Genomic DNA, 26,624 nt, shown 5'->3' on the forward strand with positions numbered 1-26,624 from the left:
TACAAATTAACATAAATATGGTCGCCATACTACCCTTGCTCACATCGATCAGTATATGATTTATTTTTAAGCTTCCTGGGTATAAATTCGAATGGATGAATGATCAATGAAATGAGGAAATCTGGCGTTTGCAGTGAACATATTATTTCTGCAGAAATGTTTCTGAACATTTCACTAGACGCCACGAAAATCCACCTCTCAAAAATTACAGGAAATATACATAATGTATATTTTGTGTATTTTTGACCACATTTACATATGTATTTCCTCTGTATTCATACATATGTAAAAGTAGCAAGTGTTACACGATATTTACATTTGTATTTTTGACCACATTTACATAAGTATTCAAATTTCAAAAATACAAATGTATTTATCGTGTAACACGTACCACTTTTACATATGTATGAATACAAACGAAATACATCCAATAATACATATGTATTACACATGTTATACATAACAAAAATAAATATGTATGTGACCCATGAAAATACAATATAAATACATTATGTATATCCAAATGTGTGCTGTTGGGGAAAGAGTACCTTAAACACATAAGTAGTTATACTTCAACCCATTACTTGCAAAAATATTTTATGCTGCACTTAATTTAAAGCAAAATATTTTCAGATGTAATTTTTTTCTGAGTATATTATACTTTATTCATAATTTTTTTAAATCTCTGTAATATATGAATAAGTCGAGAAAAGTATTAGGTTAGAAACAAGATGTTGGGAGTGTTCGTTATAAAAACACCTAAGGGAATGAAAGGATAGTTTCCTATTTCCTTCTTTGACGGTTTCAACACCACAGTCTGTGGACTGTGGTGTTGAAACAAGATCACTTGTTTAGACCGTGTCAACACTCGTGGTTTATTACTGAAGTAGATGCATCAGTATGGCATCTAGAAAGAAAAAAAATCATATATATATCCCTCTACGACTTTCTAGATGCCATACTGATGCTATAAACCATAATATATATATTAAATGGTTTATAGAAAATCTCAACGGTGCATTGGGGATGTGAAGCCGAGGGCGCAAGCAAAACACCAGCGGCTCGGCTTGCAAACCCCCAATAACACAAGGTGAATTCAATATTATGAATGTCGTCACTTTTCCATTTACCGGCCGCTTATGCTTAACACTAGAACCGCGGAGGGGGTCAAATTGACCCCTTATGATTTTCAACATGTATATTTCACACATAATTTTTTTTTCACGAACCTAAAATTTTCTGACTTTTAATGAATTGTAGAAAGACGTATTCGTGCGAAATTCCGACGCTCTAGGACTATTTTTGTGAACACTAGACAACAATATACCTAGAACCGCGGTAGGGGTCATTTTGACCCCTGCTCTGTTGTCGTTCCCGAACTTTATATTTTCGCAGCAGAAATTCACCGCAAGCGTAATTTTCTAAGGCTGAATGTGTGGGAATGGCATGGATTACCTCTTTCGTTTCTTATTAGGCCGCAGATAAAGGCAACCCGCCCAGCAGACGCCTGAAAGAATTTGAGAGTCGATCCGCGTAGAAATGGACCTACGCGAAAATTTCCGGGCACCCCCCTTTCCTCGGCTACCCCCACTCAAGGCTCCTTCCTTCCCCTACCAGTGTGGCGTCATTGTAGTTGCCAGCTCTATTACATGAATTACAATGTAATACTTCGCAATTCACCCGAATTCATCAGTTCGCGCGGCAATGCGGTATTGCGTGAAGCGAGAAGTCGGACGAATCAAGGGGGTGAGGGGGAGTGCGCCTCGTAATGGTTTTCACAGAACGAACACGTCTTCTTTCACGACACTGACACGCTCGCCGTCTCGCCCGTTCGACTGTTGCGCTGCATCGCTCAGCGCTGAACAAAGGGCAATATCGTTTCAAGGGTGATACTCCGGTCAACGCCCAGCGATGCGTCGGTCAAAGGGATACACCGCAGAACAGGTCACTCGTATTCTCGAGCAACTTCAGGATGTGCCTGAGGTTTGCTCTGAGGCGGAGGATGATCCTGTTGTAGTGTATGATGGCGGCGTTGACGCTGAGGAAGACAGTGAAGAGTCCTTGACTGAAGATTCAAGCGAAGACACTGGTAAGTTTCCTATTTTTTTATTTTGCTCGCATTCTTTGATAATTGTTACAAATCTATTTCATAAAGCATTTATTTTGTTTGGTACAGGTAATGATGGTGAGGAGTACGTTCCCTATCAGCCGCCAACCACCCGCACACTACGACGTGGACGTGGTCCCCAAACACAGCCTCCCGTGGACCATACAGGGCGCACTCCCCTTCCCGAAGTTGCCCCCGCGACGTTAGCGCCAGGGCAGTAGGCACGTATGGAAGGGTACTACATGAGCTCTCTTGGAATTTGGAAGGAAATTTCGCGCATGCGCAGTAATACAAACAGGCAGTTCAAATTTGGGAGGCCGAGAAGGAGGGTGGTGGAACCGGCGTTAACGGTTGTTAACGGTCGCCGGCGGATTCAAGCAGGGAGAGCATCTCAGGAGGCCAGATATTTGTGAACAAGGTAAGTGATCCAGTGTATTGTTTCAATGTTAGGTTCGTTGAAATTCGGCCGTACTTTTCACTAAGCGTGAACGTAAAATATTGTCATTGAAATCTTTATTATTCATTATACCGTTTCAGACTATCACATTCGCCATCCGATTTGGAGCAGTTACATGGCTACCTGGAGTATATGGAATTGACGAAAAGGATGACAGTTTTCAAAAATGTCGTCAAGATCAAGTGAAGAATGCAATTTTTAATATCGGGCTTGATTTAGTGAAAATACTCCCCAGCTCTCACAAGAAGAAAACTTTAATATTACTCGGGCATTGGCGTGAGTATTATTCAGTGATTTGAATACATCAGTTAATTATTTAGTCTGTTTGGTTTTTAGTCTGTTTTAAAAAGTGGGGAGGCCTGCTAAATTTCCATTTGCCTTTTCTCTTAGATTCCCCATTGGATGCCGCTAGAGAGGTTATAATGAAAGAAGTCCCTTCCACCTCCAGTGGGATATATACCTTCTCTCTTGCGTGAGTATTATTCAGATATTTGAATACATATGTTTATTATTGAGTCTGTTTTGTTTTTAGTTTGTGTTAAAAAGTGGGGAAGCCTGCTAAATTACAAAATGTTCTTAAAATCCATAAAATTAAATTTTTATCACACACATGCATTCAGGATTGTAATGATGAAGTAGCAATTGAACTCTGCCTCTAAATAAGACCTTTTCTCCTCATATCTATTTGATAGACAACAATGTCCCTTATTTTTATGGCAATTTCCATGCTATTTTTCCAGCTGCAAATGGAGATCTGGGAGTCGAAGCCGGGGAGACAGCTGAGCTCCTATACTTCTTCGACAGGCTTTTTGATAGCATAAATGGTGATTCCCTGAAGCCACCTGCTGGGAAGCCATTACGGTGTGCAGTGTCTCCTTCATCTCAGCATGTGCAATTTTGGGGTGAGGCTCAGAAACTCCTGCAGTCAATAGTGTTCATTCATGGGCAGAAGGAGAGTAGGACTCCCTCTTTAATTAATTGGGGTAGGACTAGGAAGTAATATTAAGGCCCTTTGGCAAACTTTACACAGCATTGGATTTAAGAACCTTACCCCAAGGAATTTAAATCCAGATCAACTTGAAAATAAGTGGGAGCATTCGAAGCTATGGGTTTCGATATAATGCTCGAACGTGCTTCCAAGTCGTGCTTCTGCTTCCACTTTGATTTCAATTTCATTGAAAGGTCATTTGTTTTCAATATATTTCATTTTTCATAAAATAGTGGTTTTCTATTATCATTTGTATCATGAGTATATCTGTGTTTCATTTAATTTAAATTTCTAATGTAAAACAAGTGGGTCATAGATGTAGTTCACAAGTCCTACCCCAAGTAATTGTTTCATAGGATTACGATTAGGGATGTGTCGATTCTCAATACCATTGATTCCTATACTTGGTATCGGTATCGAGAATCAATAACTTTAGGCATCGACACATTCCTTAGGATTATAAATTTTGAACATGGGTGGCCAATCTAATATCATTAATAAATCTATTTTTAGTGGTGGTACTAAATTGACCCTAAAAACTGATCAATACAGAAGAATTAACTAATTTTTAAAAAACTTGTACAGATAATCAGTTATCTTTAAACATACACCTGTTACTGGTGAAAATGATTGATAACCAATATAATTCACCATTTACTCGTGGTAATTGACGAGTATTGACGGATTTTGCCAGTATTTATAATTAAATTTTTGTAATTAAATGGCTTACAACAGTTACATTTGTCATATAGGTTGGCCATCCCTGGTTCACTTGGTGATTTATAATGTTAGGAGTTAGTATTGGTGCTGATAACACTGAAGCCTGCATGTTGTGTTTTCACAACCACTTTGTGATGCTACTGTTATAAGCCTTCCTTCGAATGCTACTTACCTTGTAAGTTTAAAGTGTTATCAAAATACCACTTTGCAAAACTGAAATCTTCTTGTATTTAAATATCCATGCTTTGATGGCTTTCATGATAAGCCTAATTCAAAAGTATTTTTTATGAATGGTAATGAGTGTTATGATGTGACTTTCCAACACTGAAACCTCCTTGTATTTAAACATCCATATGCTTTTATGGCCTTCCATAATTATAACTGACTTTAATACGTGATATTTTATGAGTGGTATTGTAATATGTAACTTTCCTAAAGAATGTTACTAACTGTTACTTGTATTTGGTGTAGAAGTCTTATTCATATTAGCGCTTAAATTCATGATGCGCTAGGATAAAACTTAGTATTGTGCTTTATGGGATGTATAATGAACTACTGTTATTCTTAAAATTTAACTCGATTTCATTGTACCGCATTTTAACTTTGCATGTGTTACGACATGCTTTGGATGTTTGCTTTCATGTTTTTTTGGTTTATTTCTGATATCCTGCTTGTAACTACATGATATGTGATTTTTGAACAATAAAACAAGTACATGTTATTTTCTGTTCTCATTTTCCCTTTCAAAAATACGCGGCAATTGATGTATCCTGTAAAGTAGGCGTCTTGCTATACGAAAGGGGGCGGGGCTAAATCACTCTACTGCTGATAGTTCCCTTCCACCCGCAGTGGCGCTACGAACGCTGGTCCCGTTTTTTACTATTGAGTGTCCCATGTATGCCGTGGACCAAGTCGCGTCCACAGTTCCTGCTCGAGGGACTCGGGGTCGCCCTGGAACTGCCCAGGGCCTCTGCCGTGGTGCTCGGGGCCATCGAGGACGTGGGGGTGGCGATGATGTAGTCGCTCCTGCTGAAGACGACGAGCCGCTTGAGTCTGCTGCTGCCGCTCCTCGTGGCCAGGTACGAGGACGAGGTGGTTCTCGCCGGGGGCGTGCTAGTCTTCAATCTTCTTCTCCAATGCATGCACTTCAGGTTGGTGACAAAGTATCTGGAACAGATGGAACAGAATGGACTGTAACAGACATTGGCCCCGGAAATGTTGGGCGGAGGGACGCTCACAATGTGTTTCGTGAAGCTCCTGGACCCTCTGCATTCGCAAATCGTCACATTCATGAGGGTGTTGTTCGCTCAGCATGGGATTTAGTGACAACTCCAACTATACTGAAGCACATGAAGATGTGCACGGAAAATCGGGCTGGTGAAGAAAGTGGGGACAAGGACTGGTCGGTATCTATCGATGAACTGGAAGCTTTCATTGCAGTTTTGTATGCACGTAGTTGGTGCGGAGCAAGGAACTTGGAGCTTGACTTTTTGTGGTCCAAAGAATGGGGCCCACCCTTCTTCTCACTAAGTGGGCTGGAGAATCGACGCAAATGTCAGGTACTTGAGGTATGCTTTGCGTAAAGCAAGAACAAGTCATCCTATCTCTGTATGGAATGTAAGAAAGTTGTCTGCGGTCCATGTACTTCGACAATGCAAGCAATATGTCTATCCTGTAAGCCAAAAGATAGAAATTAGTTTCGCAATGTGAAAATTGTACAAGAAAACCAAAGTAATCAATGTGGTTTACTTACCTTTTCTACACTTACCTTTTTCAGTGTTTCTCTTATTACCCAACGAAACGAATGTATTCCACATTCTTCATTACTGTATGCTTCTCTGCACCAATAAAAGTGTTTCTTTTTTCTTAAAAAATTTAGATTTTTCCCCATCCTCAGCCGAACATACTGTAAAATGTGAAAAACGCATTATTTGTGCAAGGTGGGTAGCCTATCTAGCGCCAATACCGCCAATATATCATTCAAATTTCATTGTAAATCTCAGATAATTCATTTCACATAGTGCAGTATCCATAAGAAACCCAAAATACTAAAAATATTGCCAGAAAAGGCGAGGGGTCAAAATGACCCCCTCCGCGGTTCTAGGTATACGAAAAAGTCCGCGGTTCTAGTGTTAATGTGAACTAACATTCGTAATGGAAAGTCTCATATATCTAATATATTAAAGGCCTGCAATTTTCACGAGCTTTAACTGCGTTCGAAAGACGAAGCTTGAAGGCCCTACAAGGCCAAGGCTTCTTTCGGCTTCTTTCATGGCCCAACCGAATTCGATGTATCGTGATAGAATAACATTCAAGTGTTGGTAGTTATTTGCCCCTGATTTGCCCCGTCCCGCACGGAAGCTTAACGAGCAGTAAGTTCACTACAATGTTGACATCTGTGTCGCAATGCCATTCGTACTTATGTAAATAGTGTAGGACTGTAATGTTGGAACTTGGAAGTTGATCCATATTTATATTTTATCCTCATGAAATATTTGATTTGAGAGTTACTACCGTTAAATGAAATGGATACTGAGAAGGAAGAACACTATGACAACTCGGAAATAACTGTCTCCAACTTAGTTTTATGGGGCTGCATGCTTGCAATGATTTTCGGAGGAGTTTGTCCATATATTCCGCAATATCAAAAAATCAAAAAGACCCAGAGCACCGAAGGGTTTTCCCTTTATGTGTGCTTGGCGCTCATTGTTGCTAACACCCTGAGAATCATATTTTGGTAAGTACGAACATCGGACTCTTAGAGGTGCTTCAGTTGTAACATATTTGTCTATTTTCATTCGCACTTCCAATGAAGTTGTGTCTTGAAATGCACCTTATATCATGCGCAAAAGAAGTGGAGTCAAAGTGCAAATTACGTCTTGCTTTAGAAGCAAAAGTTAAGGAGACGATTGTGGTTGGGTACCTATGTGGAGTCATTTGGCGATTGTGTGCTTAAACATCTGCCACGTATTCCCATTATTTTCCAACAGTTCTGTTTTTCCCACCTTACATTCATTGTATTAACCCTTGCAAATCGATCGTTTTTTCGACTAATTAATCTTCAACAACGAAGGGAATGGCAAGTAAATATTTTTTCCAAAAGATATCACATCGCACCCATCGACGAAGTACTACTCAATTCTCTACAAAGTCCGTGGCTGTGGAGCCTCTGTAGCCATGTACGTTGACTCTTCCTTATGGGCAGCAACTACCAGTCTTCAACACCTACTCTGTATATATGTTGTTAGAAGAAAGAATTTATTTATTCATTCACAACGGATAACACCATTTTAAAATACTGATCAACTGAAAGTATAAGCAACTCAAGACGACCAGAATAATAAGCAAAAATCAAATCTACCAGTAATTACTTCACAAAAATAAGTCTGCAATAATGAGGTGACTCCATTCGAGACAAAAGGGTGAATTGATGGGTGTGATTAGCTAGAGAAAATTTTTGGTTGATATTCCTACTTGTTATTTATTAACTCTTTTGCAAATGCTTTTCGTGTTACATAGTCATGGCAATATTTGTTTTCCTCAAATATGCTATACAGAAAATTCTTTACATAGTGATCAGATCTCAGTTATGGCTATATGTCCTTCTATCCTGCATGATACCTTTTTAGTATGTGGGTACTCTCCCTCTGTGAAATCCTAGATCATGCAGTGCGTCTATTGTGTAATGACTCAAATGCTTTAGTTGCTGTGTTAGTTGTTTTCTTTCATTATGTCATTTGATTTTACCATATTTTTATATCGGCTTTTGGAGAAAAATTAATGAAACGAGAGCAACAGAAGACCTCTCCCATGCTCCAAGCCCTAATATGGTGTAAACTAATTGTTTCTGGGATAATACTTTCTGTAATATCTTTTTAACCATCTCACGGAAAGATTAAGTTAGGATTAATAATATTCTTCTCTTCAGTGAGAGGGTAAGTGTAGACTTCAGTAGAAGTATCGTAAAGAAATCTCACTGTGCATTTTTCATGCATGCATTTCCTTTTCTATACTCTCCCCCTTTAATTTGCTTTTTAAAATAGGGAATCCTATTCAATATTGTCTATGTTAAATGTCAACTTTGTGTCGCGGATTCTAGGTGACTATTTCTCCATGATTGTTGCCATTGGAGGTTTGAGGCAGTTGGATCAAGGTTGAAAGTTTGTTGAGCAGGAAATCTTGGAGGAGGGGAGTGGGAAATATCTAATGCCTTTCCCTGACAGATTCTTAAATGGGTCCAGCCAGGGTTCTAGTTCTGTCCATCAGATTTAAAATGGAATGCTTCCATTTTTGGATGTGATTATGGAGGGGACTTCTCAACCCATGAAAGGGATCTATGCATATCCTTTCTCCTTGCTGCAGCTCCAAAAGGAAAATTCCATCATAGGAAAAGTCTCTGTATTTTTCAAAGAATCTCTCCAATTTTCTTTCTTGTGTGTGTCTATTTCGAGACTGGGGGAGCAAGATGTCATTAGGAACATTTACCTCAACCTAAGTCTTGAAGTTGAAAGATATTGTGTCCATTTATCTTAAGTAATTAGTATCAATGTACAGTTGTTTTGTGTGATCTACTGACTGTGAGATATGTTAAAAAGATTCTGCTGTAAAAGTAATTTTTTATAGTAGAAATGGCAGCTGTATACAGCCCTGTTTATCTGGTGGTTAGCATCTGGAAAATTACTGGCAGTGTAAAAAACTATTGCAATAATATGTATACCCTGGAAAAATAACATAGATACTATTTTTTCCCTAATCAAAGATGAAGTATTTGTAATTTTTTTATGAAATTCTTGGAAACAAGTGCACAAGCAAATCCACAACTCATCATCACAGCCTAGACTATACTACAGCTTTCTGTACCCATTAGGATTAATAACATCGGGATGGTGGCAAGGCACCCTGCAATTCTATGAATGGGGAACATGCATGAGATTTGTTCATCATGCTAGTAAGTCTCACTGAATAGACAATTTTCTCACGAGTCCAAATACATAAGCCAAAACAGTCTTAGTATTCCACAAACGTCATTAAATGCTAAAAAAAAGTGATCGAATATCGCTTAAAGTCGCGTGACCTGAAACGTCATCGGACGGTACACCATCCACTTCGCTGAGAGAGTAGTGTGGTAGAGCTATGAATGAAAGATATCGAGGTAAAAATTGCAATTATTTTTGCCAAATTTAAGTTAAAGCCCCTGTGTAGACCGATTTTCTATCCATTTCCTCAGTCTGTAATCGGTGGATACCGTACCGTGACGTCACGCTCCAATGATGTCGTGTTTTCAAGCAGCCAATGAAGATTATTTTTTAAAGACTCATAACTCAGCTAAAAAACATTATTCATCCTCCAGATTTTCGGCGAGTACATTTGAGGGAGGGACCTTCTCATTATAGTACTTCTAAACAATTGTGCATGTTCCCCATTGTGAAGAGAAAAATATGTGTGCTCTTTTTCATTAAGAAATACAATTTACTTATTTTATCAGGCAGTAATATGTAGGTCAACACGGCTCACCTGGAAGGCCATTAGAACCAGGTATTTTATCTTCATCAGAAATTATCTCAAGGTTTTAGTCTCTCTGGCTTGTGGTTTGTAAGAATATTTAAGACGAGGGAATTAGCATGAAGAAAAATGCAATAAAATCATGTGTCAGTTCCGAATGCATTTAGTAATGAATATATGTTATTATACCAAAAACACTAACATCAATTTATTTTATACTTATAATATGAAACATTATTAAGTATTAAAATTTGAAATTTTTGGAGAAAAAGACTTTTGGGTAACACTGAATTACAGCAATTACAAGAACAAATTTTGATTGCTCAGAAAGGAATTAATTTTAAATAAAAATAAAATTTTTGGTTCTAATCAGAAATTAAATGTAAAATAGTATAGTAGTGATAGTGACCTTTTAAGTATAAAGGTGGATCCATAGAGATAAAATACTGTCTTCAACACTTCAGGATTAATGACAAAGCAAAATAAAAATATCGAGCTCAGCTAAATTGTAGCAAAAACATTATAATGACATTAAAAAAATAAAATCCAATTTTACCGATTCCTAACCTCAGAAAAAAACAATAACAATTCAAGGTGAATATCACATGAAAAAAAGATAAGAAGAAACAAAGCTTTTGACACGATGGCTAGAAACAACTACTGAGTAAAGAATAGGAAGAAAATCAAAAGGGAAGCTTGTAGTCCTGTTATGCCAATTCATATGAGGTCCAAGCCAATGACTGCCCCCAAAAAGGAAGAAAAGTACTCGAGATAAAAATGGGAATAATTTCTTCTGGGACAACAGCTACCCCCTTGCAGATGCATGAAACTGCATTTTGCGTGGGAATTATTTGAATTGAGTGACCAATCATGGAGAGCTTGACCTCTACGTATGCGGCTGAAAATTGTATGTTCTCATAAAATCTGAAGATCCAAGTGTGATGGAGTGAAATTTTTCCATATTGAAATAAACACTTGCAATTTTCTTAACCATGGAAAATTGTAAGCATTTATTTCAATATCTACATCCTCAAATTGCTGACCTGAAATAGCGGATTGCAATGTCATTGAAATTATTGTCCTACAAAAGGATACTCATTGAGTAAGTCCAGGAAAAGAAGATGTCTTACTTTCATTTTGTAAATACCCTGAATTTCACTTGAAGTCAGCACTGAATCCAGGATAGGAACTAGGAGGGATAGGTGGGGTGCCTAGGGATAATCTCCCAGCAGTACATAGTAGGGATCTGTACAAAATTACCATTTTATCTAGCGTGAATTGGATTCCCAAGCCTCTCTCTGGATCCGCCACTGCTAGAAGTCGTGGTTTTAACCCTTAACCAGTGACGTAAAATATTTGTTACACTACCAGTGAGTCTTGTAGTCTTGGAGACTGCAATAAATCAAAAATTCATAAAATGTTGCGACGCCATTGTTATTGTTTTGTACCATCCTTGTTTTGTACTATCCTTAAACTTGTATTAAAATTTTTACACTCCCAATACGAACCAATTTGTCATTAAAAATTGTGATTTGAAGCAGGCTCAAAAAACTGATGCCCAAAACAATTGAGTTATAATTATTCTATTTATGCATCAATATGTCGCCATATTAAAAAAAGCCTTAAATGTTAAAGTTGGAAGGCTAAGTAGTTAGTAGCTATGAAATGTATCCAGCTTATTCTTTTCTTGTTGCTTTCTTATGCTAGTGACGTACACTCTCACAGACCGCTAATCAAATTGAAATTCAAATTTAAAAAATTTAATAAAAGGAACATTAATTTTTAAGAGTGGGATGTCCTTGTTATGCAAAAATATGAAGCTAACGAGAATTATTGATATTTTGAAATATTAATTTTGAAAATATTCATAATTTTAGAAACGCAGCGGTCTCTCAGACCGCACGTCACCGGTTAAGGGTTACGTAATGCAAGAAAAAAAGAAAAATGAATTTCAAAGGTGCACCTAACTCTGGCCGGGGCTTGTGTGTTATTGTGCTTGTGTGTTATTCACCCTATCACTGGAAAACATAGTGACTACTCAATGTTTTCCCCATTTCTGTTATTTTCTGCTTGTATTGGCTGAGCCAAGGATATTGTTAATATACTTGAGTGAAGTTCAGGACTGGTTTCTTTTAATATCCCTATCCCTTGTTTTTCCACCTTGACACGCCTATCACTGTAGGCCTATTTAAAATTATGATGAGGATAAAGGATCCTGGGTGACATACAGCTGTTCAAAAGCTTGGAAAGCCAAAGGTCTCTAGTCCCATTCTCCATTCTCTTGAAAATTAAAGTGAGTTAACGGAATCATAATTTCAGGCACATATGAATAGGATATAACTTGAAGCAGCAATTAATTTCTAAAATTTTAGGTACTGGAACGCATACTATCACAACCAACATAATCCACATGATTTTCAAATACCGTATATACTCATAGAAGCCATGCACCTTTTTTCCGGAAATGCCGGTGAAAAAAAGGGGTGCACAGCTTACACGAATCCTCAAAATTATACTAGACCACTAAAGGAGCTAAGAAGTTTTTTCCTCACAAGTGGGCCCAAAAATGGTGCACGGGATACAGGAGGACACGCGGCATACACGAGTAAATAGGTATTACCACCCTACTCCCATAAAAATTTCGATTTTTTAAATTATGCAGTAAAAGTCACGATGAAGAATCAATAATGTTTTGCCAATTATAAAAATTATTATGAAAATTCTTCACTCGTCTCTAATTTTTGTCAGAGGTGCTGGAATGCTGTTCTGGCTGAAACTAAGCACTGCCTTGAAAGAAAGATTTTCTTGGGCATTTTTTTGAATGAAAGAAAGAGCATGGCCTTTATTAATTTTGACTGCCCTGCCTATATAATGTTATCGATGTTCAAATACCTATATGTACTATTTTTTTTGTATGATCATTCATTATATAACTACTACAAATATACTCACAAAAACCGATTTGATTCAAAACCAAGAGGAAAGAAAGGAGTAGGCTTGAACTTCACAAAATGGAAAAGAATTAAAGTGATACAAAAGATGGAAGGAGCCAAAAACTAAAGTGTAAAGAGAGTGTGTGTAGAATGGCCTGAGTGGGAATGTAATCCATAACCTCTCAATGTCAGCCCAGTTATCTCCCTGCTGAACTGACAAGTACTCTCATTCTTACTATAGTTTCTGCTGGAATTTATTCAACAGAATATCCCCTTTAGCTTGGTCCCACGGGAGTGTTCAATTATGTACTAGGAATTTTTGCCACACTAAATATAAAATAAAATAGACTATCCAGACTAAATATAAATTCTCACCACCATCAGTATTCATAATTTTGAATAAAGCTTTTCATCTACATCATTTAGCAATTTCTGTCACACACTTCAATCAACTTTAGTATATGTATTTGGATACTTTAAAATTTTCTCTAAAATTATATCATTCATGTTCTCACTTTATATTTTATAGTACGTTCAGGCTCAGAGAAACAGTAAAATTTGACTTTGATGTTACCTGTCCTGTAGATGCACAGTTCAGAGAAAAAGGGCTAGCCCAGTAGGCAAGGGAAAAAAACATTTATTATATCTTTAAATTGCTCTCCAAAGTATCATTTTTATGGCCATGCTTTATCCTGGTAAAAAAGCTTACTACATTGTTTCATCTATGAGAAGTAAAATTCAAAAGGGTATATAGTATATGTTGCAAGGCTATTTGCTTGCTATTTCCAATTTGTCATGTACTCTTTTGGACAGAGATTTTCAATTTAGATATTAAGCTAGGAATGCATGTGGTCGTGTATTTTGTAAAATTCCACTCATTAAAGCATTTTCTTATTTCTAGGTTCGCGAAGACCTACGAATTACCACTTCTTCTGCAAAGTATTATAATGAACTTTGCCATGTTTTTAATGGTCCATTTATGTATTAAAGTCCAAGAGAAAAGTATAGTTATTAAAGGCAAAGAAAGGGTATTTACAGGTGAGTACACAAAATATGTTTTCACCATGTGACTATGTAGTAGCCAATAATTGGGCTGGTCACTGCTAGTTGTTCATGTTGTTATTGCCATTATTAATTGGGATTACTTTTGACCTTACCTAAACCTTCCCACTGCCCTAGTCACCAATTAATATCCTACCTCGTTATGTTGGATTCAACCATAGTGTGAACTACTTTTAAAAATTCACAGTAAGAATCTTTGGTTGATCGTATTATGCCATTGATATTTCATTATATTCTGGGAAGCTTGGCGTAACAAGTTCTCATAATCCCTGGAAAATCTCTTGCTATATTGAGCGCTTGTTATTCCTGAAGGTGAAGTATGAAGTTCCTCAATTCCCATGTTCACTTCTAATTGTCAAGATTGACAAAAACCTAGAGAATCTGGTCAAGAAGCTCCCTCTGAAATCATAATATGAATGCCTCACTTTCGCCTTCATGTCTTATTTTAATTTGCTAGTCTAATGGCTTGATTTCTTGGATAGGATGCTACTGCGGTTTCATTTTGTTTCATCAATGTCATAACATGAATTCTCATGGGAGTGGAATGGACAGAAGACCTTTGAAAAAATGTGTACAACTCAATCAACTGCAGAGGTCGGTGATTCAGGGAAGGTGTGGACTGATGCCGACTAGATTACATATTTTCCTATCATCTGTTTTGAGATATATCTACCCCATGCAAACCTGGCACATTAACTCTGAGCTTCACCCACAATATTGATCTCTGCCATTATTTCTTTGGCTAGATGATTCTTCGCTTTTCACTCCTTTGCATTGGGATCAAAGAAATTGAACTATAAAATGACGTGATCTCACCAAAAAGATGCCAGGCAGGCTATAAGTGTTCTATGATTGAATCACCTGAATGTGTATGTGTACCTATTTTTCGAGCCTGAGACAGTACTCTGGTAGCACAGTGGATTTATACAGTAGGAGTTAGTAATTGACAAGTTAGAGTTTTGCTTCAAGGAATTAGAAGTGGAAGATTAAATTAATGTCCAAGTGATGAGATGATTTAGTGAGCATCATGGCCTGGATTTGAATACTATAACTTGGTAGCAGTCTCTCCGTTTGGAGGAAAATGGGCCAGTTTGGATTCAGTGTCGTGGCTTGGATAAGTTGTATAAACTAAGGTGATACTCAGGTTGTTCGTCATGTAAAAGTGGCACATCTTGCATTCTACCTTGTAATTGACTAAGGATAATGCTAAAAAAACACACGAGTTTGTGGCATTATTTCTCCCCAGCCCCAGCATGGGGTCAATTACCCTGGTTTGAAGCCTCGGTGAGCTCTTGACACTGATCCTGATCAATGACAGGTAGCCTGGCATACAGATTGAGGTTTTTTCTTGTTCCCACATGTAGGTACCCTGGCCTTAATGTTGTGAATCTTTCATTAAGATCTGTGCCTGCAAGTCAATCATCATGGTCATTTAGTTGACTTGTGCTTTCATCTATCTGGTTATGTGCATTGTTTGTTATGCTTAGATGTTTGGTGGCTGGTGAAATAAACATTGTCCATCTGTTTTCAGAAATACATTTCCACCATCACCAATAAAATGGGTGAGGCTCGCTTACTTTCAAGGAAAATAGTTTTTGTAATGTTCTGAATAGATATGGCTTGTAATACAGAGTGCAAACTGTTGCAGGGACATATTGGCCTTGCAATAACCATATCATTTTTACATTTTAATCATAGGACTTTAGGTGGTTTACTGCTGATCACTCACCGTAATTTAATTCTTGTTAATCTCTATAGTCACAGGCTCAACTTTGTGGAAGTTCATTTCAATGAATAAAAAGGAATAAGCTTCGTATTAATCCACCAATTTATTTACGCGGTACAACTAGTTTCGACGCAGCGGCGTCATCCTGCGTCGAAACTAGTCGTACCGTGTAAATAAATTGGTGGATTATATGCCATACTCACTAAAACAGCTCCAAGTGTATTTTTATTGGTGAGAACTATGGCTGGCGAGTGTGTTACTTGCTCTTGCTTCTGCTACATTAGGGCCTGCGGTCTTCTTACTGTAATGCCTAGTCTATTATCCTACTGCTTTTAGTTCAAACCAGGGATGAGTTGGTTGGTTCTACGATCCGCTGATTCTTGGGCTAAGAACTGGAATGAGAACCAAAACTTAAAAGAATTGGTTCTGAAATTATTTGTGTAAAACTCGATCGGGAAACTCTTCTTAAGTATAATATACGTCACATACTTTGAATGTAGTAATTTTATGGGTTAAACCTTTATTAGGATGACTTGAAGTTGTGTTTTAGGCAGTTTTCTTGATAACCCAGCAAAAGTCATTGATATTAGAATTTTGAAAACTATGCTGTGAAAATAAAACACTTGATCAAGAACGGGAACCAAGAACTGATGCCGGGAACTGAGTCGGAATTTGAGCCAAGATAAAAGTGGAACTGACCCGTCCCTAGTTCAAACCATTCCAAATTAAGCACTATAAAGAAGGTAATGCCTTGCTGTAATATATGAAAATGTATGTTGTAATGTATGAAAATGAATAAATGTGATTGGCCAACATTCGCGCCACTTCCTCGGATATCAAGTCCCTGGATGTAGAAGCAAGTCTGGAAAAAAACCGGCTGAGTCAACGGCAGTCTATGTGTGCCTCTCACGCTATGCAGTTCACTGAAGTTTTAATTAACCGATCCCTCAAGGCCTGTACGTTATACTTGCTGGCAATCATTCCCTGCTTGCCTCATCCACTTCACAAATACCTTGTGCCAAGTGATAGTAATGATAGCTAGGAAGGACAGCAATATTCTTAGCTGTCATGTGAAACATTGTATTTGGGTTGTGCACGGTTGTTTCTATGTGCCATATTTTTGGTACTACTTAGTAAGTGCACTACTTAGTTTCATAGTTAAGGTGGTGAGATGTTTTTTTTCTGAGTTTCCTCCGCATTGTTTGATGACGACAGTTTTACCGGCTATTCTGCCAGCATCTTTAGGTCAGAAGTGAAGTTTGATGCAGAACTTGCAGTTAGTATTTATATGTCACAGTGGTGGTAGTTGCGGTTGTTTTTCAGTTCAGTTTGTTCTGATTCACTGAAGTTATATGTATTTGAGTGTTGATTGTGAGTTCTGCAAAATAGTCTCTTTTCCAAGAGTGGTAGAGCAGGTAGCTGTCCTCTATATTGAATCAGCTTTGAACAGTGTAAGCCCAGGAAATATGATCACATCAACGAAACCCCTTGGAAGCCTTTGCCTTAAAGGGGTGTTTGTTCTAATAACCATCATCTGTGCTGCTGTCCACTGTATACTCCTGTGACTTATGAGGGATCAGACCATTGCTATTACATGAGTTTGCTTTTGGGCGGTTGGTTTTCCTAAGTTTTGGATCAAATGCAGCCTTATCCTAGGGTATGTACAATTGTTTAAAATGCCAAAAAAGTTAGAGATATCCTTATAATAGGAAGCAAGAGTTGATTCTTGACCTGGGATCACTTCATCAACTCTGTTTTGGTGTTGATTTCCATGATGTATCTTCCAGGTTTGGTTGAATGATAATTCTCCATAATCTTTTTTTTATTGCAGATTTTGACTGGAAGTACTTCTGGGCCTGGAGTGATTTTCAGTCATATGTGGATTGTATTTTGGTGCTTTCTATCATAGTTGGCATGCTGACATATTTCATGCTGGATGTGTCCGTTTATGTCGAAGGATTGGGATTCGTAGCTGTCCTAACAGAAGCCATGCTGGGCGTGCCTCAACTGTATCGTAATTACATTTCAAAGTCTACCAAAGGAATGAGGTGAGTGAAGTCTCTTATTATGTTGACTATTAAAGGTGGTGACATATGTTGCATATGACAGTGTTAGGAAGTGAAATCCATTTGTACCATGTGCACACAACCTTTGGGTGTTTACACATTCCGTTATCTTTGGATTTCGAGAAGAAATACGGTGGTGCACTGCAATCACTCTCAAATATTGCAGATATCCACCCTAGTAACAGGTTTATTTCTTTAAGCATTGAAGTACACCTAAGTTAGTACTTCATAAAAGGATTGTGATCGGTGTATGTTCTACATAATTCCAGTGGTAACAGAAAATGAATCAGCAAAACCCTATTAATAAAGTAGAGATCCTTTTAATTTTGTAAAAATGTATAGTGATGACATACCTTTGTCCCATTGCAAAGTCTAAGACTAAGCTTACTCCCTTGCGTTTTACCAATACCTACATATTTCCCATGGCGAAAATGAAAAAAAATCTGTGGAAAAGAGCAAAGAAGTGTATTATCCATCATAAGTTCTCTCAGGTGCCATGCAGGGCAGTGACTGGCTATTCTTGTTGGAGGAAAAAATTGAGTTTAACCATCTTGGGCTGCTCATTTCTCTGTATGACACAGTCCCTCAAAGCAACAATTAATGCGTATCATTGCACAGTTTTAGATAAGGTTTGTCCCATTATGGGATAAAAAGGTTTTATTCTAATTAACTCAGTGAATATTTATTATTAATTCAATGGCATGAATATGGTGTAAGTAAGAAAAGCTTATTACAAGCTTATGACCGATGTGGGTAGTTTTTATGGGATGTGACAAAGAAAAATATCCAGGAATACTGAGTAGTCTTACAACTGGGGATGAGCTTGCTGACTATTAAAACATTATTTGTCTGATCATGATATTTTAATTGGCTCCTTGTCTTTTTTTTCATTTCATAATCAAAAGTCTGTCTATCTTAGACTGGAGGTAAGATATAATGTGTGGGAAAATTTGGGACTATCGAAACTGACAGTCCTTAGATTATAGTTAATGGGATCTTATTATGAAAGAATAAGATGAGCTGTAATTAACTTCAATCATGTTCAAAATTAAGCAACAATAAAACTATATGTAGACGGGGTCTTCCATCCCTTTTGGTTTGTTTTTTTTAATTCAAATCTCGAATTTTTAAGTAGTATACCTTGTTTCTGTGTTATATTCAAGTTACGTCTCTCTCATTTTCAATTTGTTCTCCTCCATTTCCGATTTATAATACTTGAATGGGACACTCCGGACTGCTTCATTGTGGATGGTGCATTAATTATTTGTCAAAACCATCACTGATACTTAAATATATGTTTTTTACTTGTAGTTTTAAAAAACATCACGTATGTTTCTGGTCAAAAGAGTCACACTTATCACAATGCCCACTCATTATTTTCAATGTCAAAGTTAACCATTTGTTCATTTTTTATTTACATGATATTAAATGCTTGTCTCATTCTTTGGAATGTTAGAATGTGTGTATTTAATATTAATATGCCCACTAAAATGCCTCCCTTAGTGTGAAGATGGTGCTCATGTGGACAATGGGTGATATTTTCAAGACTTTCTATTTTTTACAAAGAAATGCTCCAAGACAATTTGCTTTTTGTGGAGCTCTCCAAGTTTGGGTAGACTTTTGTATTCTAATCCAAGTGGTGACGTACGGTACTTCGTATCGTCGTGTGAGGAAAATTCAAGCATCCCTCTGACAGAGGCTGGTGAAAAGAGTGAATGTGCCTTCAAACATTTCTCATCATTTTTCGTATGTGATATCAGGTCAAAACTTCAGTATTTGAAGTGATCCATCCTTGCCAACGTTACAGTGGAAGTTGTATTTTCTATGAAAATATTCATAGTCTTAGATCATAATGTCTTCATTGATTTTTTTACGTTGTTTTAGGCTTGGATGTTGTGGTGGCCATTGTAATTTTTGCTTTATTCGGGAAGTTGCTGGTGTGCTCATTATTGTATCGAAGTGTTTGCCATTTTATATGTATTTACAGCCCACCTCTTTGTTTTTTAGTCGAAGCTTTCCTTAACTTTCAGCTGGATTTTTAAGAATATTTTTCCATTTAGGACTACGTTATGAAATATTTAGTGACAGAAAAAGAATTCTGTCCACAAAAAAGTGATATATGATTGAAAGTCATTTATTTTTATGTAGAATATCATTGAGTAATATATACCTGAATTAATTTATTTTTCCAAAATATCACATTTAACATGTATTTCGATTTGGAACTTTAATCATGTTGATTGCAACTGCAATGGAATACATTACAACCAGGCAGCTACCCACTTTTAGACATAGTTGCTAGTGAACCTTCAAGGGCAGTATTTACCCACTTTTGTCACAAAATCAGCTCATCCCTTTGGTCTTTGTGGAGTATGTATGTGTAATTGTAGTTAAATTTTTAAATCTGTTTTTAACTCCCCAACAAGCAATGCAACTTGAGACAACCACCAAAATTTACAATGAAAAAGGTAGTATATAGGGATGGGTATTCAACAGGGGCACTGGTGCCTGAATCGATTTGGAAGATCTGGTGTTTTCTTGGAGGGTATAATGGATGCAGTTTCCTTTAAGTGACAGCCATTTAGTATCTCTGAAAATGACCTTTCAATAGCAGGCTGTGCACTTGTGATGGCAGAGTGGGTGATTGACTCCTAAAATTTTGATCTAGCTGTCATCACAAGAAAATTTCAGAGTGAGCGTATTATCCTTTTAATTAAAAATGAAAGCAAGCTGGAAATTGTACAAAAATGGGAAACTAATAATTGTCTTAATTCCTGCCACATTGCACATTTCATCATAACTTGTTAATTCACAAAAAATATTAGGTAATGTAGATTAAGGATATGATGGGCATTCGGGATGGTTTCCAAAAGAATTCAGATGAAAATTAAAAAAATGTTGTTATTAACTTAGTTAACCAAAACAAACTTTATTTCACCAGTTCATTATGCATTACTTCTGTGTTATGGGTAAGTTTTCTATGTCTTTTAATTTTCCGAGGGAGATCGTGTCGAACCGCTGTATCTTTTAGAGGTATTATAAACAGCAACCTCTTTGAGGCTAACAAAAACGTAATTGAAACATGTTGGTGGCAATAAATTTTCAAACCCTCTGAGTTTTCCCAATTGTAGTCACTCGTGGTACTGCTCATCTAGGGTCCTATACATGTTCGATTATTACCCATCCTCGATTATCTCCCCATCAATGTAGTTCAGGTTATGTTTCATTGATATTATCATTGGAATGTTCATAAAAAGCAAGCATGAGTCTCGAGAAACTATATAGCTACTGTCATTGAGTACGAAGCACGTTGCAGAACAGAACTCTAGAAGAGCTTTCTCGCCGTATAATGCCTGCTCCAAAATCTTGTTGACTAGAGTTTGGACACAAATAACTTAGCAATGAAAAATGAGTCACGTCATCCTTGGCTTATGGTAATTTATGCTAGCCTAATTGTCACATTTCCAAGAGTGGTTGCCTTGTGATGTGGAAAGACAGACAGGTGGCCTTGATAAAGGAAACTCAACAACTCTGCGAGGATTATTTGCCATTAGATGAGGAGGTTCCCTTATCTCTATCAGTATTGATATCATTTGATATGTATACATTGAGTGCACTTTACTCTATGGATAATTATGTGCAAGTGATGGTGAGGTATTAAGATTACATTTCTTTCATTTCATTCTATGGTACCCCATTCTTGAACTGCTCAAAGTTTTCTAAACTAATCTTAGAGTAAGGATTAGTAGAGGCAAGGTAGCTAGCATCCACTTTAATTAACATGTACCCATGATATACATCACTTGATAAGAGCGTACCCAGGATCATAACTAGAAGGGGGGAGGGGCAAGCCATGGTTGTTCAAATTGTAGGTAAGATTTTAGCATGGAAAAGGTGAATGAAATCAACATTTTAAGAAAAATCTAACTGCTCTCTATTAGTTTTTAAAATTATTTGCTTGAAAAAATATTATTTTCCTTGAAGACATTTGCGATTTTTGCTTCTAGGGGGGCAGCTGCCCCTATATCACTATAACCACTCTACTCAGTCACTATACCCACATTACAATGGAGACTCTCATGGTATGTTGGGACCAATGAACTGATGTCACCCACTCTCTACTGATCCTTACCTTAAGAAACTAATAATAGCTCTTTTTCTGCATAAGAAAGGTGCTATAGCTTATAGTGTTTGTAGCAAAGATCTAATTAGTTGCTCTTTTTCTGCATAAGATAGATGCTATAACTTATCGCGTTTGTAGCAAATATCCAATATCAAATTACTTAGGTTTCAATGGAACTTCTTTCTGACTGATGAGTTTTTCAAAGTTAATGCTTCGTTCAAATACTCTTAAAAATGGGCATTTTTTAAATCAAAAATGCAATTTAAAAATGAAAATGTAGACTAAAAAAATGCAGAATTGAATGAAGAAAACTTTGTTGTTATTAGTTTTTGTAGTCTTTTTTTGTTGTATAGCTATTAGGATTCAAACTCATATCTGCAAGATTTTGTGGCTGCGAGTAGAACTCTTAACTCCTAAGGGAAGCAGTATCCCCAAGAATGTGATCCAAACCTATCTCTAATGAGTTAAAATTGCACTATACATTGTCAGTTTAGGTTCCCATACACTTGCATGGCTGTGACGGCCTTTGCCTGCGGCTGTGGAGGCCCAACTCGACCAGTTGACTGTCATTATAGGCCACCATGGCCTGGAAGTGGAACATACCACTCCTTTTCAGGGTAATCGGTTAGGTGATAGACATTTTTTTTCTGCCTTTGTTTTAGCTCATGAGCAACTTGTTCTTTTTTTGTTTCATTTCTGTCTTGAGTTCTTTTCCTATTTTCCACGTCATCAGTGAAAAAAATAGGTGTGTATGTGAAGATTCATTGCAAGAATCCATAGCTAGATCACATTATATTGTGCAATGACTTAGTTACACAATCCAGGTAACACATTGCACTGTTTATCCCATGCAAAATGTAAGTTGGACCATTAACAATGAGCTGGTTCACCCTTGGCAAAGCATCATTTGTACCTATAAGTTCCCTGTTGTTGAGGTTCAAGTTCTCAAAATATACTCAAAAGGAGTGCTTGATGTTTGGAGGGGCTCTTTTATCCTCAATGAATTATTGTTTTTGTGAAGACAGGTATCATTATCATTCCGACCATAGGGCAGTTTAGCACGTTGAAGACCGGATGTTTTTTATATTTATTTATTTTTTAAACTTACCCCTTGGGCCAGGTATATTTCCTAGCCAGCTTGGTTTCTTTCAGTAAACTATAATGAATTTAATTACTCAATAAATAATGGAAACAAAAAGGTAATTGAGTTAAATACACTGTCAACTGATGTAATCTGTGCTTAGACAAAATAGTTATGAAGTATTGTAATGAAAGGTAATTTCACTTTTCCACATTAAGTATTTAATGCATGTATGTAAAGCGTTTCGGCTCACAGAGCATCATCTGGTGCAAGAGGACAGATGATGGCTCTGTGAGGTGAAACGCATTGTTTGCATTAAATACATGTGGAAAAGTGCAACTTCTTTTTATTTCAATAAGTCAAACTTGCACTATATCACATCTGAATCAGTTGAACCTATTAGTTATGGTGTATTACTATAGGCATAGACAGATGTATGGGTGACTGCATGGGGGCATGTGAAAAAAATCCTGAATCCCTCCAAAAATAAGATCCTGGATCAATCCTTGAATATAGGTGGAATAAAAAAGCTGAATGTAGAAAACACAAGTTAACTCGTGACCCGTCCACAATGTGTTAACACGCTGAGCAGATTACACAAGCTAGGAAAAATTCATAATTTGGTTGCTTAATAGAGGTAAAACCCAATTGAGTCTTTGGTCCGGCTGAAGGCTGCTCCTTATATTGTGGTAACTCAGACATTTTAAGTTTTGGAATCGCAATCAGTCGAAGTATATATATTATTGTTTGAGATGAATAATTAAAAAAAATAGCTTTCATCTCTAGTCAAGCAGTGATGTTTAAGTGAACATTTGTGCCAGTTTAGATTCTTGCAAAGGTTAATATTTTTCACGCCAATCCTTTGCAGCAGATTAGATCAATTATGTTCCTCAAGTCATTGAGTACACACTCTAAACACTTGTTAGTGCTATCATTAACACAGATATGCTCATCTTTGTGGTAATTGTTTGTGTCCTCAGGTGAAGTGGAGAAAATGCTGATTCTGAAGGTTGCAAACTTTAACTTCCATGTGGAATTCTCAATTTTTTAAACAAAGTCAGCTTGTTATAGATATTTTTAAAAGTTAATATCAAGTTGAGAGAAATTTACACTTACATACTTTACTCTTTTTGTAATGTGCATATCTCTAATTGAATTAAGTGTTCAATTAAAAAAATATTACTTTGGTTTTATTTATGTATGTCTTATGTGAAACTTGGTCATGTGCTTGTGAACTTTTTTCTTGCTACCTGTGCTGCCAAAAAATAAATGAAAGACAGTGAGGGAAGCTTCACTTCACTTATCAACGCACATATTGCATTTTTTCATTGGTTTGTAATAATTGGTTTCATCCAGTGCACACGTAGTTAAGTAATTGTTTTAAAACTGAATTTTATCATTAAGATTGCTGCTGCCTTCCCCATCTGTGTCTAATTCTGTTGAATTCTAAACTATACATATCTTGTGATTTAATAAAACATATCTTTATGCACAGAAAGCTAAAAACAATTCACCATATTGTTATTATTAAGGGACATATGTTATGCCCCTACATGAGGAAATCAGTGTCAGATGGGGCTATATCTATCAGTTGACTTATATCAAGTCACAGTGTTGTTTTGAATGATAAATACAATCATGTATTTGACTGTATTTCTATTGTATTTTAAAATTGTACTACTGGAATTACAAGCATTTAACCAATGTGGCTGTTGTGTATGATTCTATAATATAATTTTTTACTGCGATAAAATTTTGTATAGTTTTTTAATTGCATGTGAATATTATTAATTATTGTTTTATTTGATTTTTTAAATTCCACTGAGGATTTTCTCATTTATTAAAAAAGTGCATAAAACCATGCTGCAACTAGGAAAGATGTACTTAAGAAAGGACGGACTGGTGTGAAGAGTGAGATTATGTATACCAAAAGCAAAAGTAATGCTTACACTTGTAGCTAAAAACAAACTGAGTTACTGGGAAATACTTATAAACCTGTACACTGTAAGTGCTGAATAAGGTGGTGGGCCTAGAAAAACGATGCCAATACCTTGAATGTATGAATTTTGTTTTAATTCATGAGTTGATTTTCACAATCTTGCATGCCTATTCAGTTTTTAATTTGTGCAATAAGTGGTATTACATACTTTATTCTTGGTACATATGTGAATAGTGCTACATATGTATTCATTATTGATCTTCCCATAGTTATCTTGAGTATAGATTATTTTGACCACAGTTAAATGTAATTGTTTTATCCATAAGTCAGTAATTCTCTTCTGAAGTACATAACTTTTTAATAGAAATATGTACAGCTAGCCATGAGCATTATTCTTGCAAATTTAGTATTTTATTTACCTAAATGAATTATTTTATTTATGAATTATTTTGTAGGTACATACTACACTCCATTTCTTGATCAGCTGTAACATGAAGAATTGGGGATATGAAAATACCATATTCAAGAAAATGGTGTTGCCATTTGGTGTTCATGATCTAGGTAGATTTGCTTTAGCAGATTGCATTTGCTATTAATAAAGTAAAGCTTCTCTAAACAGCCACCTCTATATAGTGGTGAACCCTGTAAATGGCCGTTTTTTTTCCTTTAACAGAATGATTTTTCCCAATCATCCCTATTAAAAATTACTCTATGCAGTGGTCACCAATGGAAACTGTGGCAACTCTGCAAGACCACCTCCACTAATTCTCTAAAATAAAAACCCCAGAACGTGGTGAAAAGATTTGTGAGTAAAGCCTTAAACACTCATCACACTCATCTTTGGATACACCTGCAAAGTGAAGGGAAAGAAAGGATTGGATGGTACGAGTCCCCTATGTCTGATCAAAATTTTTCCCCGGGATGTATGAGCTCAAGAAAATGAGAATGTTTCTCTATAAAGGGTAGATGAGTGGAAATCAAGAGTTATCAATTTTTCAGGGCTAAGAGGCAAGAGATTTTTAATATGACACGGTACTTTTATTAAGAGCCATTCCAAAGAAGACACTTTCTTTGATACACATTGGTGGTAAATTAAGCTAGAAAAGAATAAAATTACAGTTTTGCTGCAATGCAGTTCAAGAAAAGGAGCCCCTTTCACAGTTATTGGGAGATTGCTTAATCCACGGTGGTCTAAAGATTAGTGATGGCATAAATGACTCTTTTTGTGGAGCTGCCTCACCGCTCATAGCACACTCCTGAGAGCCGCTTGAACAGTGCGACTCAGCAAAGCGTTTCTGGGTTGAGGGGAGAGGGGAGTGGAAGAAAGGGGAAGGTGGTGAGGGTGGATTTCTGAACGAACACTTATAATGCAACATTTTCTTGATCACAATTTGAAAAATTGTATTCAAATCAATCATGTATTTCATAGTCACAATATTTAACAGGTGATATACCTGAGGAACCTTCTCTGCCGATAATTTATATCTTTCATGGAAGGCTGAAAATGCATTCCGTCTCCTGTGCTTTGAGATGACGGCAATTTAAAAAAATTCTGTTGTAACAAAATTTTCTCTCCAAATCTACATGATCATGTCAACAATTCATAATTAATTTCATCGATTAATCTTAGTTGTTTGAGTTAGAACTAATTTTCATTATTGTCTCGTATTATTTTCATAAATTTACCGTTGCCGAAAACTTTTACAAGAGCATCTTCCACCATTTTTCTGTCATGTTGCATGAACATGCAGGAGAGAGAATTACGATAAGGGTCAGGTGAAATTTTTTAGAGTAATACCCAGAAAATGAATTAGGAAAATCTTTCAAGCAGTGTGAAAATGTGACCAGTGGGCTACGCACGAAAAGTGCCACGTGCTCCCTATAACCCACCAAACGTGCGATGAGTCTGACACGGAAAAT

The 26,624-nt window shown here is 36.7% G+C and overlaps 2 protein-coding genes and 1 long non-coding RNA gene across 5 annotated transcripts; all 3 read left to right on the forward strand.

The window, feature by feature from the left end:
* The first annotated feature begins 1,845 nt into the window (after positions 1–1,845).
* On the forward strand, positions 1,846–6,134 carry LOC124155620. Its single transcript, XM_046529609.1, has 3 exons — positions 1,846–2,089; positions 2,177–2,268; positions 5,181–6,134. Exons 1-3 carry the CDS (start codon positions 1,912–1,914, stop codon positions 5,853–5,855), a joined length of 945 nt encoding a protein of 314 aa, XP_046385565.1. The 5' UTR covers positions 1,846–1,911; the 3' UTR covers positions 5,856–6,134.
* On the forward strand, positions 2,271–4,991 carry LOC124155622. Its single transcript, XR_006864211.1, has 4 exons — positions 2,271–2,525; positions 2,645–2,840; positions 2,955–3,036; positions 3,305–4,991. It is a non-coding gene; the product is annotated as an uncharacterized LOC124155622 (long non-coding RNA).
* Positions 6,135–6,628: 494 nt separating the features above from the next.
* Positions 6,629–25,334, forward strand: LOC124155623 (solute carrier family 66 member 2). 3 transcript variants are annotated; one of them, XM_046529612.1, is made up of 4 exons: positions 6,629–7,009; positions 13,609–13,745; positions 17,327–17,543; positions 25,160–25,334. In XM_046529612.1, exons 1-4 carry the CDS (start codon positions 6,798–6,800, stop codon positions 25,182–25,184), a joined length of 591 nt encoding a protein of 196 aa, XP_046385568.1. In that variant the 5' UTR covers positions 6,629–6,797; the 3' UTR covers positions 25,185–25,334. The 3 variants fall into 3 exon arrangements, with proteins under 3 accessions (XP_046385568.1, XP_046385569.1, XP_046385567.1); XM_046529613.1 differs by lacking the exon at positions 25,160–25,334 and adding an exon at positions 23,746–24,469; XM_046529611.1 differs by lacking the exon at positions 25,160–25,334 and adding an exon at positions 19,065–21,385.
* The last annotated feature ends 1,290 nt before the right edge of the window (positions 25,335–26,624 follow it).

The sequence above is a fragment of the Ischnura elegans genome, chromosome 3, assembly GCF_921293095.1.
Source record: "Ischnura elegans chromosome 3, ioIscEleg1.1, whole genome shotgun sequence".
NCBI lineage: Eukaryota > Metazoa > Arthropoda > Insecta > Odonata > Coenagrionidae > Ischnura > Ischnura elegans.